We start from the raw sequence: 22,361 nt of genomic DNA on the forward strand, positions 1-22,361 counted from the left end.
TGCCACTAAGGCGATGATATAAACAAATTTGTAATTAGGTTGATATATTGAGATATACTGTAAAAAAATAATGCAAAGTTCTTATAATATATCTTTATTATTCCAATTAATATTCAGTTTTTTGTCTTTTCTTAACAATTGTAAAAATTGGACATGTCCGCTTTCTGCAGTTAGCAATTTATTTATAATACGAAATGTACTCACCCACGCTATTAACTAGTGATGGGAAATATCAAACAGTAACTATCGAATTATTTGATAGTTGTCCACTATTGGAACTATTCGAATAGTTATTCAATAGTTTTAAAAAACTATCGAATACTATTCGATAGCTTAATATATTCAAAAAATGGTGATATGTTTAGAATAACTTAATAAAATTTATAAATTTATATAATTCCCAGACCTATTTTTTTTTGTGTCTGTCACTACTTTTTTCAGCTCTTATTGAACTAATTTTTCTCAAAAGTACGACAAATTATCAAAAATTGTATCTTGTTGAAGAAATTACTCTCAAAAATTAAAAATTTCCCCCCCGTAAATGGTGAAAATCCCCAAAAAATTACGATTTTTAAAATCAGTAAATCTAGACATTTTTTCCCTTTTTTCCTAAAAATGCCATAACTTATTGAAAAATAAATAAATAAAAATATTTTTTTTTTATATTGAAACCTTAAGTAATTCTCTATTATTTGATATAATATTTTTTGAAAATTTGACACTTTACTTACCCACAAGAGAGGATTCATATAGCAACATTTTTACAAATCTCAACATTTTCAACTTATTTTTTGAAAATGTTCAGAAAATACTACATACTTTAAACATATGTCAAATTAATGCTCATGTTATGTACTATCTATTAAAAAAAAAAAATTTTCCCGATGACCTATCTTTTACGCACATACGGCTTCCGTATTTAAAAAAATGCTATTTTTGTGTAAAAATTTTCGATTTTAAATTTTCAACTTTAAATTGCTATAACTTTTTGAAAAATGTATAGATCAATTATCTTATAATAAAATATATTTAATCAACTTTCATTTTATTACTTTTAAAAGTATGTTAATATTTAAAACATTATATTTTGAATTTATAATGAATAATAATATTTGAATTAATATTAATAATATTGAATTAATAATACTATATTATTATTTTAATTATCTTTGAATTTATTTGACATATAAATTTGAATTGAAAATTTATAAAACAGCAATTCCGTATCAAAAATCTTATTTTTTGATTATATAATAACGTAATTTATACCATTTATTGGTTATATAAGCATGATGATAATTATATAATCAAAATATCTTTCTATAATTATCAACAAGCAAGAAACATTTGTATTTTTTTACATTTCAAACTTTTTTTTTTTTTTAAATCATTAACTAAATAATAATTACAATTATCATTATATTTATCCAGATGAAAATTACAAAAGTTATTATGATCAGAACTTAAATATTATTTTATAGAATTGTTTATCTTAGCTAGATTTTGTTTGTTTGTCTATGTTCAAAACTGATTTATATAGGATTATTTACTTCCTGGTTTAAATAAACGATCCGAAATATTTATTTTCTTTAAACATTCTCCAAAAAACAGATATGCTGTTTTAAATTTATTAAAATCCTTAGAGTCAAATGTTTGGCCATTTGATATTACGTATTTAAAACAAGGCACGCAACAATCCAAATATTAGTGAGCTTATATTATTACTTTATTATTATAATATTAATAATACTTTAATAATAGTTAACAGATTAATAGTATTGAATGCGCATTTATTTTATTGGCATTTTAGCTTTGATCCGAAGCTGAAAAAAGATATTGATTTTACTATGATGTGTTTTTTTTTCTGTTGCAACTTTTTCACAGCTCTTGCCGGATAGATTTCTTTGAACGATACCTTTAAATTACTCAAATGGTGGTATCTAGTTGAAGACATTGCCCTTTAAAAATTAAAAAAATTTCCCTCGATCCTTGTAAAATCTTGGAAATCCTCAAAAAATTATGATTTTTAAAATCGGTAAATTGCGTCTTTTTTTATACTTTTTTTTCTTAAAACTTCATAAATTTTTAAAAAATAAACATACTCAATAATTTTTTTTATACCAATACTTTACGTATTTCCATTTTATTTCATATAAATTTTTTGAAAATTTGACCCTTTACCTACCCACAGGAGATATTCAAATTATTAACTTTTGCTCGAAAAGATTATTTATTCAACTTAACTTATTACAAAAGTTAAGTAGAATTTGTTCAAAAATACTGTGTCCTTTAATCATATGTTAAATAAAGTTTATGTTATGCACTATAAGTTTTAAAAAAATTATTTCCGACCTATCTGTTGTGTTAAAATTTTTTTTGTTTATTTTAAAGTACCTTAGAAGCGTTTGCCATAGTAATAATGTCACTGATTTTTATAAAAAGTACATGAATATAACTTACATTGAATATAAATTTTAACTTATCTTAGTTATTAGACTAATCTTAGTTATTTTAACTTTTGAATATTTTGCCTCATCTAAGTTAAGATAAACAACTTTGAATTTTGGAACTAGCTTAAATTGTTCTATTTAGCTACAAATGAATGTGATGTATAGTTACCACGTCGGTAACTCTACAGTCTGTCATATTCGAGGTGAGAAGTTCGAACCCTGCCCATCGAAATGACTTTGTTTGCATTTTATTCTTAATTCTTTTTGAGCTGGAAAAAAAATTCAAATATTGCTCGATTTATCTCACTTAGACTGAATAACTTCATAGATTATCAAGGACTATAGTCTCCTCTTGTGAGAAGGATATTCTTATTTATATTAAAATAGTATACATTTAAAGATATTACCCTTAAAATTTGAAAAAAAATTTCCCCTTTATCAAATAAAAAGTTGCTTCATCAAAATTAATCCTCCAAATTCTCCATATAGACTATTAAAATCATTAATTTATAATTTTTTTAAAGTATATATTCGATTCGAAGCTGAGAAGATATTAATTTTACTATGATGTGTTTTTTTAATTTTTTTTTTGTGTCTGTGAACGATCAATCTCAGCTCTCGCTAGACCAATTTTGATGAAAAATATGTCAAAAGATCACAAATCGTATCTAGTCAAATACATTCTCCTCAAAATTTGAAAAAAAATTCCCTCGTTTCCCGTAATGGGGGAAATCCCCCAAAAAATTATAAATTATACGGAGATATTATAAAAATAAAAATATAGTTTAAAAAAACACGCTTTTAAAGCACTTTGAACTAAAAAGTTAAAAATAATTTTTAAAATAAGCTTAAAACAATAATTAACGAAAAATAATAGTATTATTGTGATAAAAGCGTCGGATGCTCAATATACGAAAAATATAGCACAAAGCTTTTATCACAATAATACTAGTATTTTTCGTTCATTATTGTTTTAAGCTTATTTTAAAAATTATTTTTTACTTTTTAGTTCAATGTTTTTTAAAAACGTGTTTTTTTAGTTTTTTTAAGCTATATTTTTATTTTTATAATATCTCCGTAAAAATTACAATATTATTAAATATCAATTTCATACTAAATTTAATTACTATAATTATTATGTATTCATATATTATAATTATAAATCGGGATAAAATTATGAGAATAAGAGTTATGCTTGCTTTTGAAGTAATCTACCAATATCTTAAAATTGAACACTATCTACAGATTTGCATCGAAGCGTTTCTAATGATAGTGATTTTAATCACTGTCAGATATCATCTTATACTTGTCCCATCTATTCTTCGTCTACACTGTGCCGCGACCCCACTATGGTACCGTTTTTTTAAGTTTTGAACCCTCTCCTCTGTATAAAGGAAGTGGTCCGAATTATAAAAAAAGTATGTTGAATGAAAGAAGTATACATAACGTATTTATCATTAAAGAATAGAATTGATTCATGCATTTTTTATAAAGTTATAGCAATATAATGTTAAAAAATGTAAAATATAATATATTATTTGCATATTTTTGCATACGATAGTCATTTTCGCCATGAAGACAAGTCCAGAGGTAAATTTTTTTTTTTAAATTTAAGTATAAGGTATATATAACGGGAACGACGAAATTTTTTTCAATTTTTGAGGGTAATGTCTTCGACTAGATACAATTATTGATCTTTTGACGTATTGTTCATCAAAATCGGTCCAGCAAGAGCTAACATTGAGCGTTCACAGTCACAAAAAAAATTTTTAAAAACACATCATAGTAAAATTAATAGCTTCTCAACTTCGCATCGAAGCTAAAAATTGAAAAATGTTAAAAATCAAATTAAAGCTTATTTTATGTACTATAAAATGAAAAAAAAAATTTGTCCGGACGACCTATCTTGTATGCGCAAATAGCTACCGTATTCAAAAATATGCTATTTTTCTATTAAAATTCTAGGTTTTGTATTTTATTTTAAAATATCTTATTAGGAGAATATATTGACTTTCATAAATATTATATAATTTAATTGACATAGAATAAAGTTCATAAGACATAAGAAATAAAACTTATTAAATTTTTTTTACTTATTTAAAGTCGAAAAAGTAATTTTTAAATTTGAGTTAGCTTAAATAGCCAATTTTTTCACTTCACGAAAGCTACGAACAGTTGCCGAGTCGGTAACACTTGTGTTTTACATGCCTAGGATACGAGGTTCAAATCCATCTGTGACCAATAAATTTTTGCATTTTTTTTGAGCTAGAATAAAATTTTCAAATCATTTGATATTTATCTCATTTAGATTCAATAACTTCAATAAATATAAGGGATCCTATCACTATAGTCTCCCTTCGTGAGAAGAAATTTCTTATTCATGTTAATATTATTTTACTAAGTGGTTCTTTTTGTGGCTACGATTTATTTTGTCAACCCTCACTAGACCTACTTTTTTGAACGATACGTCAAATGATTACAATTCGTATTTAGTTTAAGTTATTACTCTAAAAAATCGAAAAAATATTCCTTATTCAAATAAAAAGTAGCTTAACCAGCTTTTTCCGTACAAATCATTAATTTTTAATATTCTTAAAGTATTTATTGTTGAATTAGATTTGATATGATAAAAGTAAACAACTACAAAAGTAAATAATTTTACTTTGTAATTTATTCATTTTTTAACTCTATTTGTGTGTGCTACTATCAGTCTATAATATTCCAAATTTCTTTGTAATATTTTACTATATAAATCATAAATTTAAATAAAAAATGATTTTTAGTTTCACCTGAATTTAACGATGTATTTTTACAATTATAACCAATTTTAATAATACGCTCACAATTGAGTAAATCTTTTTAACTATTTTTTTTTATTGGTTTTAGCTTCGATGCGAAGCTAAGAAGGTATTAATTTTACTATGATGTGTTTTTTTTTATTTTTAATTATTTTTTTTTTTTGTGTCTTAATTTATAGTCATCATTTTTAGCCCTTTTCATGCCATTACTTTCATATTCATCATATTGGTTTCTTATATTTTGAAGGACAATTTTAAGACTTTCAATTAAATTAATTGCAGTGTACAATTGATTTGTAAATCAATTACACCACTTTGAATACTTTTACTATACTTATTAAATAGTTCGAGAATATTATGTCATAATTCACACATAATGGCAGTTTCTAAATAACCGAATACTGAGCTTAAACAAGAAGCTTGGTGTCGAGTTGATTATTTTTGAAATGTATCATTTTGAATTTTTTTTAACGCTTCATTAATATTCTCGTAACTTATAAATAACGCTTTAACAGCCTCAGCATTTGCACTCCATCTAGTAACTGATTTGGATTTCGGAAGTGAACAATTTTTTACCAAAGTTTTTTTTTAAATATCCCAGCGTTGGGTAGAAGCGGAAAAAAAATTGTAAACTTCTTGGACAAAACCGAAAAATGAAACTACTTCAATACAACAATCTACAGCAGATTGTCGAACGAGATTCATCGAATGTGCAATACACGGAATATAATCAGTAAATGAATTGCACTTTTTTATTTCTGCTTGCATACCAGTACAAGTCCCACTCATGTTGCTAGCGTTGTCATAGCTCTGCCCACGACAATTTTCTATGTTAATATCATTTTCTTTCAAAAAGTTAAGTAAACACAAAGCAAAATTTGCACCAGTATGACTTGTAACATGAATAAAAGTAATGAAACGTTCTACTGGTCCATCATAATTCGTATTATACGAAGCTAAGAAAGTATTAATTATACTATGCTGTGATTTTTTTTTATGTCTGTTACCACTTTTTCTCAGCTCTCACCAAACCGATTTCTTTCAACGATACGTCAAAAGATCATAAATCGTATTTAGTCGAAGACATTACCTTCAAAAATTGAAAAAATTTCCCTCGTTCCCCGTAAATGGGGGAAATCTCCAAAAAAATTACAAATTAAAAATCACTAATTTTCGAAATGTTTTCAATTTTATTTACTAAAAACAGCCATAACTTTTTCAAAATTGAACATATCAATATAATTTTTTTTTATAGATGATTGATTTCTTTACCTATCATTTGGTATTTTTTTTTGGTAAATTTGACCCTTTATCTGCCCACAGGGGGGATTTAAAATGACAACTTTTTCAACTTAACTTTTGAAAGTGAAATACTGACACTTAAATATATATAACTTAAATTAAAGCTACCGTATTTAAAAATATGCTATTATTGTGTTAAAATTCTTGGTTTTGTATTTTATTTTATTATAAGGGGATTACACTGATTTTCATAAATATTACATCAATCTAAATGACATAGCATAAAAAATTAATCATATTTTAATTTCGAGAAAAATAATTGTAAAATAAAAAAAATTTTTAACTCATTTGATTTTTATCTCATTTAGATTCAATAACTTCAATAAATATCAAGGATTCCATTACTGTAGTCTCCTCTCGTGAGAAGAAATTCATATTAATATTATTTTACTATGTGGTTTTTTTTTTGTAGATATCATTTATTTTCTCAACTCTCATTTGACCTACTTCTTTGACAAATTTTTTTTTTAAATTAAACACTATGTGATAGTGATTTTAATCACTGTCAGATATCATCTATACTGGACCCTACTGTGCCGCCACCCCACTNACAGATATGCATCGAAACGTTTTTTATGATAGTGATTTTAATCACTGTCAGATATCATCTATACTGGACCCTACTGTGCCGCCACCCCACTGTGCTGGGTTTTTATAATTATGAACACAAATTCCATAAAACTAAGGCTTAGAACATACCCAAATAGATTTATGACCATTTAAGGTCTTTAATTTTAAACTACCATATAGTTAAAATTGTGAGTTTTTTAAAATGCAAATTTGTATAAGATGTTGAACTTAAAAATTTTCACTTATGTTTCATTATGAACTTGTGTAAAGTCTTCTTATTTTATCAATGACCACCGAAACATCTTTAGATATTTTATTAGTTAAATTTGTATTTTTGTATTCCTTCTTAATTTTAATTATAATAATTACAATTATAAATTAAAAATTATCTGATAAAAAACTTTGTTACTCGTTGTTAACGTATGTTAGCGGTGCATTATCATTGTTTTAAGCAAATTTTACTTTATTTAAATTTTTATAGAATAGAGGAAAACTTTTTTTTATTAAAAATTAAAAATATATTGAAAATATTAATTAAAATCTAAAAAATATTTAACTCAAAAAGTCACAAAAAATACTGAAAAATGACGTATATGTATTTCGACAACAGCATATTATCATCAGTTATAACACATACTGACATCTCAACTTTATTTTTAGGTTATTATTGATTGATGTCTGACAGTGATTAAAATCAATATTGTAAACTTTAGTGACTACTTGAAATAGATGCAAATATTCTATTACTAATCAAAACCATTCAAATTCGGCAATTTTTACCAAAAATAGTTTTTGGACTAATAGTCTTCACTTTTAGAAATTAATTTATCGGATAGTTTATATTTTTTCATTTTAAAAAGCATTGTATTAGATTTAAATTAATGTACATTTCAAGAAGTCAGTTTTCTTAGAATATTAACCAAAAATGAAAAGAATAAAATTTTGAAATGATTTTTAAGACCCCATAGTCTTTCGGTTAATAATTGGATTTCCAAAGAAGTCAGAGATTAGCATGTTAGATGTATGAAGTATATACTCCAAAGAGTATACATGTCGTGTATAAGTGTATACTTCAGACATTTAACTTGCATAAATTTGTATTGATTATAACAATTAAACTTTCGAAATTATTCACCAAGTATTCAAAAATTTTTCATTTAATATAGTACAAATGTATTATAACAATTAAGTTTAAATAGTAAAATGTATTCTACTATTTAAAAATTTGCATTTTAATAAAAATTATTAATGTACAATTAATTTTCTTCTTTTAATTTGATTTAGTGAGGGGTGCGATCGTCCCGTCGACCAAGCCACGAGCCGCCAATCCTATTACACATGAAATATTAATGATTTAATTTGTTCATATATTTATTAATCACACATCTCACTTTCCCGATTATCATACGCGAATGCTCCTTTTTCTTCTTCATTGGTGTGTTGTATCAAGTTTTTAGAAGAATTTTCTGCGATATCTAAATATGTTAACAAAATAATAATATCAAATATGTTTGATCTTATTTAGTTACTTAAGATAAATTTCATTAAAGTAAACTAGTTATGGTTTAAAATTTTTAATTTTGTTTAATCCACATAATTTTCCCATATTCCAATCAATGACAAAAAAAAACAANTATTTCATTCAATGGCAAAAAAAAACAAAAAAATTATGAGCAATGGAGCAATCTGAAAAATCATTAGTGTGATCATAGAAAATAACAAGTCGTTCTGAGTAATAATGACATTGTAGTTGATTAGATCTAACTGTACTATATAGATGCAGCATTTCTCTGTTTAGGAACAGCATAACTACCGGTTAGGACTCTAGGTATACCTTAAAAATTTTTAAATCTATTTAAAACTCATTTAAATTAAAATAAAATTCATAATAGTGTATAATCGAAAAAAAAAATGAATTTGTTTGTTAGCTTCACTAAAAATTTATTTAAACTAATAATAAATATTCAGTAGTAGACAATACAATTTTTACATTCTTGCAGCATCTCTTCAAAAACATCTATATCACTGTTATTTTGTATCAAATTTTTAGAAGAATTTTGTGTAATATCTAAAAATGTAATAAGAGTTGTTTATTCAATTTCAAATTAATTTTATTAAAGTAAAGTATAAAATAGTGACGCAAAAAACATTACATTCTTGTTGTAAATTTTCCATCAAATCTTCTTCATTGGTATGTTGTACCAAATTTTTAGAAGAACTTTCATCGATATCTAAAAATATAATAACAATTGTTTAGTCTATTTAAAATTAATTTTATTAAAATAAAGTGTAAAATAGTGACTCATCAAAACCTTACATTCTTGCAGCATCTCTTCAATCTCATCTATATCATTGTTATTTCTTATTAAATTTATAGAAGGACTTTGTGCATCTAAAAATATAATAACAATTGTTTAGTCTATTTAAAATTAATTTTATTAAAGTAAAGTGTAAAATAGTGACGCATCAAAACCTTACACTCTTGTTGTACATTTTCCATCAAACCTTCTTCATTGGTGTGGTTTATCAAGTTTTTAGAAGAATTTTCTGCGATATCTAAATATGTTAACAAAATAATAATATCAAATATGTTTGATCTTATTTAGTTACATAAGATAAATTTCATTAAAGTATACAATTTATGGTTTAAAATTTTTAATTTTGTTTAATCCACATAATTTTCCTATATTTCATTCAATGACAAAAAAAAACAAAAAAATTATGAGCAATGGAGTAATCTGAAAAATCATTAGTGTGATCATAGAAAATAACAAGTCGTTCTGAGTAATAATGACATTGTAGTTGATTAGATCTAACTATACTATATAGATGCAGCATTTCTCTGTTTAGGAACAGCATAACTACCGGTTAGGACTCTAGGTATACCTTAAAAAATTTTAAATCTATTTAAAACTCATTTAAATTAAAATAAAATTCATAATAGTGTATAATCGAAAAAAAAAATGAATTTGTTTGTTAGCTTCACTAAAAATTTATTTAAACTAATAATAAATATTCAGTAGTAGACAATACAATTTTTACATTCTTGCAGCATCTCTTCAAAAACATCTATATCATTGTTATTTCGTACCAAATTTTTAGAAGAATTTTCTGCGATATCTAAAAATATAATAAGAATTGTTTATTCAATTTAAAATTAATTTTATTAAAGTAAAGTGTAAAATAGTGACGCATCAAAACCTTACACTCTTGTTGTACATTTTCCATCAAACCTTCTTCATTGGTGAGGTTTATCAAGTTTTTAGAAGAATTTTCTGCGATATCTAAATATGTTAACAAAATAATAATATCAAATATGTTTGATCTTATTTAGTTACATAATATAAATTTCATTAAAGTAAACAAGTTATGGTTTAAAATTTTTAATTTTGTTTAATCCACATAATTTTCCTATATTTCATTCAATGACAAAAAAAAACAAAAAAATTATGAGCAATGGAGTAATCTGAAAAATCATTAGTGTGATCATAGAAAATAACAAGTCGTTCTGAGTAATAATGACATTGTAGTTGATTAGATCTAACTATACTATATAGATGCAGCATTTCTCTGTTTAGGAACAGCATAACTACCGGTTAGGACTCTAGGTATACCTTAAAAAATTTTAAATCTATTTAAAACTCATTTAAATTAAAATAAAATTCATAATAGTGTATAATCGAAAAAAAAAATGAATTTGTTTGTTAGCTTCACTAAAAATTTATTTAAACTAATAATAAATATTCAGTAGTAGACAATACAATTTTTACATTCTTGCAGCATCTCTTCAAAAACATCTATATCATTGTTATTTCGTACCAAATTTTTAGAAGAATTTTCTGCGATATCTAAAAATATAATAAGAATTGTTTATTCAATTTAAAATTAATTTTATTAAAGTAAAGTGTAAAATAGTGACGCATCAAAACCTTACACTCTTGTTGTACATTTTCCATCAAACCTTCTTCATTGGTGTGGTTTATCAAGTTTTTAGAAGAATTTTCTGCGATATCTAAATATGTTAACAAAATAATAATATCAAATATGTTTGATCTTATTTAGTTACATAAGATAAATTTCATTAAAGTATACAATTTATGGTTTAAAATTTTTAATTTTGTTTAATCCACATAATTTTCCTATATTTCATTCAATGACAAAAAAAAACAAAAAAATTATGAGCAATGGAGTAATCTGAAAAATCATTAGTGTGATCATAGAAAATAACAAGTCGTTCTGAGTAATAATGACATTGTAGTTGATTAGATCTAACTATACTATATAGATGCAGCATTTCTCTGTTTAGGAACAGCATAACTACCGGTTAGGACTCTAGGTATACCTTAAAAAATTTTAAATCTATTTAAAACTCATTTAAATTAAAATAAAATTCATAATAGTGTATAATCGAAAAAAAAAATGAATTTGTTTGTTAGCTTCACTAAAAATTTATTTAAACTAATAATAAATATTCAGTAGTAGACAATACAATTTTTACATTCTTGCAGCATCTCTTCAAAAACATCTATATCACTGTTATTTTGTATCAAATTTTTAGAAGAATTTTGTGTAATATCTAAAAATGTAATAAGAGTTGTTTATTCAATTTCAAATTAATTTTATTAAAGTAAAGTATAAAATAGTGACGCAAAAAACATTACATTCTTGTTGTAAATTTTCCATCAAATCTTCTTCATTGGTATGTTGTACCAAATTTTTAGAAGAATTTTCTGCGATATCTAAAAATATAATAAGAATTGTTTAGTCTATTTAAAATTAATTTTATTAAAGTAAATTGTAAAATAGTGACGCAAAAAACATTACATTCTTGTTGTAAATTTTCCATCAAATCTTCTTCATTGGTATGTTGTACCAAATTTTTAGGAGAATTTTCTGCGACATCTAAATATTTTAACTAAATAATAATATCAAATGTTTGATCTTATTGAGCTACTTAAAATAAATTTCATTTAAGTAATCTAGTTATGATTTACCATTTTTAATACTAACATTATATTCGATTAAATCTAACTATACTATATAGAGACAAAATTTCTCTGTTTAGGAACAGCATAACCAACTGTTAGGACTCGTAGTATACCTTAAAAATTTTTAAATCTATTTCAAACTCATTTAAATTAAAATTAATAAAAAAAAATTTTTTTGCTAGCTTCACTAAAAGTTAATTATACTATAAATAAATATTCAGTAGTAGATAATACAATTTTTACATTCTTGCAGCATCTCTTCAAGCTCATCTATATCATTGTTATTTCTTATTAAATTTATAGAAGGACTTTTTGCGATATATAAAAATATAATGACAATTGTTTAGTAAATTAAAAATTAATTTTATAAAAGTAAAGTGTGTATTAGTGACGCATCAAAACCTTACATTCTTGTTGTACATTTTCCTTCAAATCATCTTCATTGGTGGGTTGTATCAAATTTTTAGGAGAATTTTCTACAATATCTAAAAATATAATAAAAATTTTTTAGTCTCTTTAAAATTCATTTTAATAAAATAAAATGTATAATAATGACATATCAAAACCTACATTCTTGCAGCATCTCTTCAAAAATATCTATATCATTGTTATTTCGTACCGAATTCTTAGAAGAATTTTGTGCAATATCTAAAAATATAATAATAATTGTTTAATCAATTTAAAAGTCCTTTTATTACAANAATAACAATTGTTTAGTCTATTTAAAATTAATTTTATTAAAGTAAAGTGTAAAATAGTGACGCATCAAAACCTTACATTCTTGTTGTACATTTTCCATCAAATATTCATCATTGGTATGTTGTACCAAATTTTTAGAAGAATTTTCTGCGATATCTAAAAATATAATAACAATTGTTTAGTCTATTTAAAATTAATTTTATTAAAGTAAAGTGTAAAATAGTGACGCATCAAAACCTTACATTCTTGTTGTACATTTTCCATCAAATATTCATCATTGGTATGTTGTACCAAATTTTTAGAAGAATTTTCTGCGATATCTAAATATGTTAACAATTAAACAATTTAAAAAAAATTTTATATTGCTTAAAAAGTTATACCTAGCTTGACATTCGTTGGACATAGGCCAGGTAAAACTGTTTTACATGTCTTCGAATCAAAGTGAAATCCAAGTGTAACATACTTATTCCAGAGTATCCTTTGGAATAAATTGCTCATTTTATCAGTTAGAAAAATGATAAGTTCTTCGTCTTTTCTTTGACTGTTTAATGTTACAATTTCGTTTATCCAAATATTCCACATAGAATTCAAATCTATTTGTTTTATTTTACACAATGATACATCTTTTTTGAGTTCAAAATCGCCAGTGTTTAAAATATTCGTGATAGTTAATAACGCATTTTTAATTGAGTCCATATTGTTTTCCAAAGGAATCAATTTCTTTAACGATTCATATTTCTGTAAATTTGTAAGAAGTTTACTTAAAGGAAACCGAGTATATTTTTGGGTGTTCATAGGGTTTTTGTGATATTTTTCTATAGCATATAATGCTCCTTTCATATATTTTGCCAGCGTAACAAATTCAATCATTTTTTCTAAAATTTTTACTGTACAGTTTTGTGCACTGATTTTACCAGAATTAAGTAGTATGAAACAATATTCTTGAAAATTGTAAAATGTATAGAATATTGTATGTAAATCATTAGCGTAAGAACATGCAAGGAATATTGTAGCTTTACGTATAATATTGTCACAGTTATTTAATGTTACAGGTTTATTAATCACATCGTTCAATGTAAACAAATTGCGCCTGTAAATAATGTATTCGACATCATTTATATTTTTCCATCCGGGTTGATGTAGTAACTTCGTTATTATATCGACGTGTGCTCTTTTATTAGGTGTTCCTTCAGTATTCAATAAAGCGATAAATATACAAAAGTACACTTGAATATTTAGTATTATTGAAATTTTCATTATCAAAAAGTTTATTACTAAAAAAATTATTGTCATACAATTTTTATTTCAATATTAATCAATTATTTTTTTAATACTAATATAAAGAAACTAGTAATAATTTCAACTGCATACACTTGTGTAGATGAACAAAATTAATTTGTTTGCGTTTAGTAGTAGGTGTAGGGTTATTTATGTGCTATAAATTAAAAAAAATTTTCTAGCTACCCTCGAAATAATTTATACATCCATATTTTTATCTAATAGTAGATTACTATCTGCATAATATTAGAAATAAATTGTAACAAAGTTCATAATTTGAATAATAATACAATATAATAAATCTAATTTTAGACGAAAAAATTAATTTTATTAAGAAATACTTTTTAACAGTTGTTATTAAGACTATTCTAACTTGTATCAATTTTTTATTAATAGTCTTAAAACATAATGAAGAACAAATAGAATATAAATAATTTATAGTTGAATTAAACAAGAAAGTTTAAAAACGGAATGCATTCTAATATCTGATATTATTATTTGAAATCGCTTTTCTTTGGTGTCCCGTCGGGGTTGAATAAATCAACCGTCGAAAGGGATACCACGGCCCCACCCAGGCCGTCGACGTCTATGGGGCTTGTCTCCAATATTGGCTTCCCTGTTGTTGGCGTGGCTGGTGTCGGTCCTGCGGCGCCGGCCGTCCGAACGAAGGCCGACAGCAGTGGAGGACAGGTCCTCGGTGTTGGTGTTGGTGTTGGTGGTGTCGGTGCGGTTGGTAGACGGACATCCGCTTCCCTTTCTGGATCCCCCCGCTCCTTGAAGCGCTCCCTCCGACTTATGTCGAAGAGAGTGAGCTTCCTGTATCTTGGGTGAGCCGGTGGCGGCCAGGTAGACGAGCCCGCCCTAGAGGATGTACTCGCCACGCGGACGCTCTGTCCCGGGCGTAGTATGCTGGAGCGGAGCGCTCGGCGGTATAGCCGATCGCTACACCACCGCAGCAATGGCAGCCGGGCGCTGTGGAGAGGAGGCAGCACCCTCTCCCGGCACTGGAGATCGCGCACCAGCTCGTCACGCTCGCAATACTTCTGACCTTTTTTTTTTTTTTTCTCCGATCGGCTTGGTTGTGGACCGTCCTGGAACTACCAATAGGTATTACTTCAGGGCGACCCACGCCGTCTTTAAAACTCACACCACCACGTTGTGAATCAGCCAACACCAGCCCGAGAGCCGACATCAGATCCAACAGGTCTTCGCCACGCTGATTCGTGTCCGCCGACCCTCAGACCGGGGAGTGAGCGTTAAAATCCCCGGCCACTATCTCCCTGCGGCTGTTCCGCGGCCGCCCAAGCCTCCTCGCCCGCAGGCAGGAGGAGACGGGCCCGAGGAGTTCGGCAATCGGCAAGCTGGGCGGCGCGTAGCAGCTCAAGACGTCGATGCCGTCTATCCTCGCCACTACGTAACCGTCGCCCAACTCGATATCCGCTACCGTTAGGCCGCGGTCCATCACGCCGATCAATACTTCTGACCTGACATGCTGAAAATTAAAACGGCCCGTACTCTGACCGTAATTTGTAATTTATGTTAACTATTTTAATTTTAAACATGAGACGTGAAGTTTGCGTGGGGGATTTTGATCTGTTAGGTACAATCATTTGCCCACTTTTTCCGGTAGTCTGACGGGGCCCCACCACTTCGGCACGAAACCAGCACAAAATTATTTTTGTTTGTTAGATAAGTGGTGTGCCTTATAATACACCACGTCTCCGACTGCAAAAGGTTTTACTACGTGTTTCGTTTAAACGTTATCTATAATTTTGCCGGCCTGCTGTTTGGGTGGCTATTGTTTACATTGTCGGCGGTCGCCGTGTTTACATGTACGACCGCCCAGTCACCAGGTCGTTTCGCCTCTCGGCCGAGAACGAGTACGGAGACGGATAACCGGTTTTTTCATTACGACGATTACGCAACGCAAATAGTATCGACGGTGTTTTCGTGTCCCAGGTACTATGGTCACCCTCTACCAGTAGGGCGCGTAGAACTTTTTTTAGCTCCTGATTTTTTTTTTGTTCTACCGGATTTGCACGCGGATGATAAATAAGTGTGGTCCAGGCTTCCGCCCCCCATCTATTTATCGCGTTAATCATTTCGGTAAACACCAGATTCCGATCGTTGTCGCAAAGCAATACGCATCATTTGGACGGCTATTTAGGGCCTTCGTACACGCGCAAATATCACACAATTTAACGTACTCTCGTACTATGTTTAATAGAAACGCCGTTTGATTGCTCGATAGGTTTCTTTCCATCCTGAATGACAAGCCAGCGCATCATCGTGGTATCGCCAAATCACAAGCTATGATTTCGCTACCGGTATTACGGCCGGTGTGTTTACGCCCATACGAATGTGTAAAAGTCCGTCTAACATGAAATATTCATTCTTACTGGACTCCTTATCGTTTTTTCTGACGTTCTCCTTGAGTAATTGTTTCATGATGGATGAAAGAAACGGATCGTCGTTTTGCTCCTCTTGTATTCCCGTCCCCCTCTCTAAACGGCTGTTTATCTGACGCGCCGTTTGTTTCGGTTATAATTGCTAAGCATTCTCGCTCTATGTCGGCGTAACGTTTCTGCGATTCCGATAATTTGTTACTGGCGTAGGATATGATTCTTCTCTCACCCGGTTCATCTCCGTGCTGTTTTTCGGGCTACTTGTCCATGTCTTCACCGTGTACAATATGGCTCAAAAAGGAAATTTTCACCACTGTGCCGCGACCCCCCTGGGCTGGGTTTTTTTTTATAATTATTGTATTTTCAACCCACAAAATTACTTGGAGAATAATAATAAATCAAACATTTTTTTTTTTATTATCTTTAGTTACACATTATTCTTGAATTTTTAACTATGTAATACTTTTTAAGTTCATCCCTTATGCCTTGGAAGGGGGTCAACTTTGTTTTTTTAAATGGTAACACATATTTTTAATTTAATAAAATGTTTGAGTTTTTAATTTAATAGTAAATGGCATATGAATTTTTAATATAACTTAATTCGTTTATTAGATATAATCACATAAAGTTCCAAATTTTTGAATTAATATACAGGTATAATACACAAGGGATTACAAATATAGGTAGCTAATTGGTTTTTTATAACATCGATATTAGCAGGTACACAGCATTGTTATTATCAATTGTAGTAAGGCACATTGTTCTGAGTTTATAAATACACTAATTGACAATATAGCAAGTATATCTATTGATAATCATAATTGATAATAAACAATCCGTGACTGAGACAGCAATGTCATAATAATCCAATTAGCTACCTGTATTTACAATCCCATGTGTATTATACATGTATATTAACTCAAAATTTTGAAACTTTAAATGTTTATATCTAATAAACGAATTAAGTTATATTAAAAATTCAAATGCCATTTACTATTAAATTAAAAACTCAAACATTTTATTNAATAATAGCATTTGGTAGCCATTTTCACCGTGAAGACAAAATAAAGTCCGAAATTTTTTTTTTACATAATAAAGTAGATAACATTAGCTTTAATTTAATATACATAGAAAAGTGTCAGACTTTCCGGAACACTTTCAAAAGTTAAGTTGAAAAAGTAAAATTTTTGCGAAAAAGTTGTCATTTTGAATCCCCACCTGTAGGCAGGTAAAATATCAGATTTATAAAAAAATATACCAAATGATAGGTAAAGACATCATGCATCTACAAAAAACAGAATTATATTGATCCATACATCTTTCAAAAAGCTATAGCATTATAAAGTTAAAAATATAAAAAAGAATTTTTTTACAAAAATCGTATTTTTTTTATAAACTTTGATGTCTGTTTTCACCATGAAGATAAAATAAAGTCCGAAATTTTTTTTTACCATTATAAAGTATATTACATTAGCTTTAATTTAAGATATATATAAAAGTGTCAGACCTTCCGGAACACTTTCAAAAGTTAAGTTGAAAAAGTTCTACTTTCTATATGCATTTTTATGTTTTGAATCCCCCCTGTATTTAGGGAAATGGTCCGATTTAAAAAAACAGTATGTCGAATGAAAGATCTATATAAATACTACTTCTCATAAAAAAATTGTAATGATTCATACATTTTTCAAAAAGTTATAGCATAATAAAGTTAAAAATGGAAAATACAAAATCGAAAATTTTCACACAAAAATAGCATTCGGTAGCCATTTTCACCATGAAGATAAGATAAAGTCCGAAATTTTTTTTTTACATAATAAAGTAGATAATATTAGCTTTAATTTAATATATATAGAAAAGTGTCTTTCCGGAACACTTTCAAAATTTAAGTTGAAAAAGTTAATTTTTTGTGAAAAAGTTGTCATTTTGAATCCCCCCTTGTGGGCAGGTTAAGGGTTAAATTTATGAAAAAAATATACCAAATGAAAGGTAATGATATTATGCATCTATATAAAAAAGAATTATATTGATATGTTCATTTTTTAAAAAGTTATGGCACTTTTAAGTAAAAAAAATTGAAAAAATTTCGAAAATTAGCGATTTTTAAATTTGTAATTTTTTTGGAGGTTTCCCCCTTTTACGGGGAACGAGGGAATTTTTTTCAATTTTTAAGGGTAATGTCTTCGACTAGATACGATTTTTGATCTTTTGACGTATCATTGAAAGAAATCAGTTCAGTGAGAGCTGAGAAAAAGTGGTAACAGACACAAAAAAAAAATAATAATAAAAAAAAATAAACACATCTTAGTAAAACCAATACCTTCTCAGCTTCGCATCGAAGCTAAAAAAAATGTTGAAATTATTATTATTCTGCAAGTAATTGAGTGGGTTATGATAAAAAAATCACCCTGTATATAATATATATATACGCCAGCCTAGAGCGAAGGGCGGTGCCGTGTCATACAAAATTTATAATAAATGTCATCTAAAAGATGAACAAAACAACTTGGCCCCCTCGTATTAAAATTAAGAAACGATTTTAACTAGTATAAATTTCTTTTCAAAACCCAATTAATATATAATGAGTATAACACATTGTAATGTTGAGAATTTGACTAGTTTTTTTTTTTTAATAAATCTTATCAATGAGAGGTGTGTGCAATAGGTATAATGTATTTTAATAGTTGTGTATGTGATAATCTCCACTAGTCAACCGATCCAATATCTGTCATCCTATCGTCATCAGCTGACCGTACACTATGCACCTGTACCAATATTGTTGTATTTCCCCCCAATGAACGTGTTCGAAATTGGCACCACAACCACCCGATGTCACGATCACCGGCCATTATACAAATGCCGCGACAACGGATTTTTTCTCTTCTCAGCTATACTACCGAGGCGATAAGTTGTCTGTCTGTATATAATTTTTATCGTGAAAACCACGTTTATTTGTATTTTTTTTATCCTATGTTTTTTTTTTATTAAAATAAAACGTCGAGATGTCGATGATGGTGTATGGTGCGAACTATGGCCGGTGGTGGGCCGTCACTTCTCAAAACAATCAACAACAACAAGTACAACATGAAAACTACCTTTTCCACCCCCTCTATTAATGTGATGTATATAGCACCTCTTTTTCTTCTTTTTTGTTTTTTATTCTTTTCTTATAAATATATATTATATATTTAAAATGATACATATAAATTTTCAATAATTAAAAAAAAAAAACCCAGCACAGTGGAGTCGCGGCATAGTGGGGACGTTGCATAGTTGGGTCCAGTATAGATTTAATCTGACAGTGATTAAAATCACTATCATAAGAAACGCTTCGATGCAAATCAGTAGATAGTGTTTAATTCTAAGAAATTGGTGGATAATTACAAAAGCTGCATGATCTGCTAGTTCCTTATTAATACCCTGATTAAGATAAAGAATGTCGAATGAAAAAGGGATTATTAAAAAATATTATTTCTCATAAAAAAATTGTGTTGATTCATACACTTTTCAATGAGTTATAGCATTATAAAGTTAAAAATGTAACCAACCCAACCCAACATCAACTCCTATTTCCTTAATTATATCCAGATTAGTAATTATTTTAATTATATATTATATAATTTTTATAATTAATTATTTTCAAATTATTATTGATTTTTAATATGTTAAAAGTAATCATTTTGAACCTACTTCTTTTTGTTCTTTAAAGTGAAAGTTTTAATAAAAAAAAAATGAATTTATTACCATAACTTTTAACTCAACTTGCAAGTTTGAAATAAATATTATTAAATAGAAAAAAATGAAATTGGTAGATTATTTCAAAAACAACAATAACACTTATTCCCTTAATTTTACCCCGATTTATAACTATAATATATGAATACATAATAATTACAGTAATTAAATTGAGTATGAAAGTGGTATTCAATAATATAATATTGTAATTTTTACGGAGATATTATAAAAATAAAAAGGAGTTGTATATTCATATACTTTTAATGCGTATACAAATTTAAAGGAATTTATGCAATACTTTTTAATAAAAAAATTTTGTTACTTATGAATAAATACACTAAACAAAAGGAACTTTCATCAGAAAAAAAATATACTTTTCTAAATAAACTTTTCGTGATGTTTTCAAATGTGCAATTAAACTTTTTCTATTACTTCTAAGTTTTAATATTATTACTTATTATTAAAAAATAAGTATTTACATATAAAAAAAAATAATTAAGAACAAAAAAAATTGTATTAAATTAATACTGATTTTGATTTTTAATATGTTAAAGGTAATCATTTTGAACCTATTTTTTATTGTCTTTTAAAGTGAAAGTTTTAATGAAAAATACCTTCTCAGCTTCGCATCGAAGCTAAAAAATGAATTTGTTACCATAACTTATAGTTCAACTTGCAAGTTTGAAATTGACATTATTAAATTGAAAAAAATGAAATTTTTAAGATTAATATGCAATCTGGAAATTTTATAATTACTAATTACAGTACATTTGTCAGAAAAATTCGATTTTTTTACATTTTTATCGTAATAGATAACTGAAATAGAAAGAATAGTAATCATATCCTAATAACTTTTGGTGTTTAAAAAAATTCTGCAATTGAAATATTCAGAACTTAATTAATTTTAATAATTTACTTTAATTAAATGAACCAATCAAACCAAAGTAGTTAAAAAGATTTACTCAATTGAGCATATTATCAAAAATATAATTATAATTGTAAAACTCCATCGTTAACTTCAGGTGAAACTAAAAATCATTTTTTTTTTAAATTTATGATTTATATAGCAACATATTACTAAAAAATTTGGCATATTATAGACTGGTAGTAGCACACAGAAATAGAGTTAAAAAATTAATAAATTATAAAGTAAAATTATTTACTTTTGTAGTTGAATACTTTTATCATATCAAATTTAATTCGACAATAAATAATTTAAGAATATTAAAAATTAATGATTTTAATTGTTTGTATGGACAAATCTAGTTAAGCTACTTTTTATTTGAATAAGGAATATTTTTTTGATTTTTAAGAGTAATAACTTAAACTAATCATTAACTTAAATATCATAAACTTAAATGAATCATTTGACGTATCGTTGAAAAAAGTAGGTCTAGTGAGGGTTGGCAAAATAAATCGTAGCCAGAAAAAGAACCACATAGTAAAATAATATTAACATGAATATCAATTTCTTCTCACGAGGGGAGACTATAGTGATAAGATCCTTTATATTTATTGAAATTATTGAATCTAAATGAGATAAATATCAAATGATTTGAAAATTCTATTCTAACTCAAAAAAAAAATGCAAAATTTTAGAAGCCACAAACGGATTTGAACCTCGTACCCTAGGCGTTAAAGATCAAGGTGTTACCCATTCGGCAACTATTCGTTGATTTTTGTTGCATGATAAAATTGGCTATTTAAGCTAACTCAAATTTAAAAATTACTTTTTCGACTTTAAAAAAGTAAAAAATGTTAATAAGTATAATATCATATGTCTTATGAACTTTATTCTATGTCAATGAAATTATATAATATTCATGAAAGTCAGTTTATTCCCCTAATAAAATATTTTAAAATAAAATAAAATACAAAACCTAGAATTTTAATAAAAAATAGCATATTTTTAAATACGGTAGCCTTTTGCGCATAGAAGATAGGTCGTCGGGACAAATTTTTTTTTTTCATTTAGTAGTACATAAAATAAGCTTTAATTTGATATATGTTTAAAGGACGCAGTATTTCCGGAACATTTTCAAAAATTAAGTTGAAAAAGTTAGTTTTTGTAAAAAAGTTGCTATTTTAAATCCCCCCTGTGAGCAGAATAAGTGTTAGATTTTCAAAAAAAAATGATAT

General features: G+C 27.1%; 1 protein-coding gene across 1 annotated transcript in view; it reads right to left on the reverse strand.

Annotated features, from left to right (window-relative positions):
* Positions 1-14,367, reverse strand: part of LOC126895590 (surface protein P113-like) — a 66,587-nt gene extending 52,220 nt beyond the window's left edge. The window contains exons 1-15 of the mRNA XM_050667615.1: positions 13,188-14,367; positions 13,050-13,127; positions 12,886-12,963; positions 12,679-12,756; positions 12,516-12,593; positions 11,945-12,022; positions 11,782-11,859; positions 11,610-11,696; positions 11,055-11,132; positions 10,882-10,968; positions 10,327-10,404; positions 10,163-10,240; positions 9,599-9,676; positions 9,438-9,512; positions 9,274-9,351 (exon numbers count right to left, since the gene is read on the reverse strand). Coding sequence (XP_050523572.1) covers positions 9,274-9,351; positions 9,438-9,512; positions 9,599-9,676; positions 10,163-10,240; positions 10,327-10,404; positions 10,882-10,968; positions 11,055-11,132; positions 11,610-11,696; positions 11,782-11,859; positions 11,945-12,022; positions 12,516-12,593; positions 12,679-12,756; positions 12,886-12,963; positions 13,050-13,127; positions 13,188-14,100 — 2,020 coding nt within the window. The 5' untranslated portion in view covers positions 14,101-14,367. The remainder of the gene's footprint in view (positions 1-9,273; positions 9,352-9,437; positions 9,513-9,598; positions 9,677-10,162; positions 10,241-10,326; positions 10,405-10,881; positions 10,969-11,054; positions 11,133-11,609; positions 11,697-11,781; positions 11,860-11,944; positions 12,023-12,515; positions 12,594-12,678; positions 12,757-12,885; positions 12,964-13,049; positions 13,128-13,187) is intronic.
* Between the last annotated feature and the right edge of the window lie 7,994 nt (positions 14,368-22,361).

This window comes from Daktulosphaira vitifoliae, unplaced genomic scaffold, assembly GCF_025091365.1.
Source record: "Daktulosphaira vitifoliae isolate Bord-2020 unplaced genomic scaffold, ASM2509136v1 Scaffold_1, whole genome shotgun sequence".
Lineage (NCBI taxonomy): Eukaryota > Metazoa > Arthropoda > Insecta > Hemiptera > Phylloxeridae > Daktulosphaira > Daktulosphaira vitifoliae.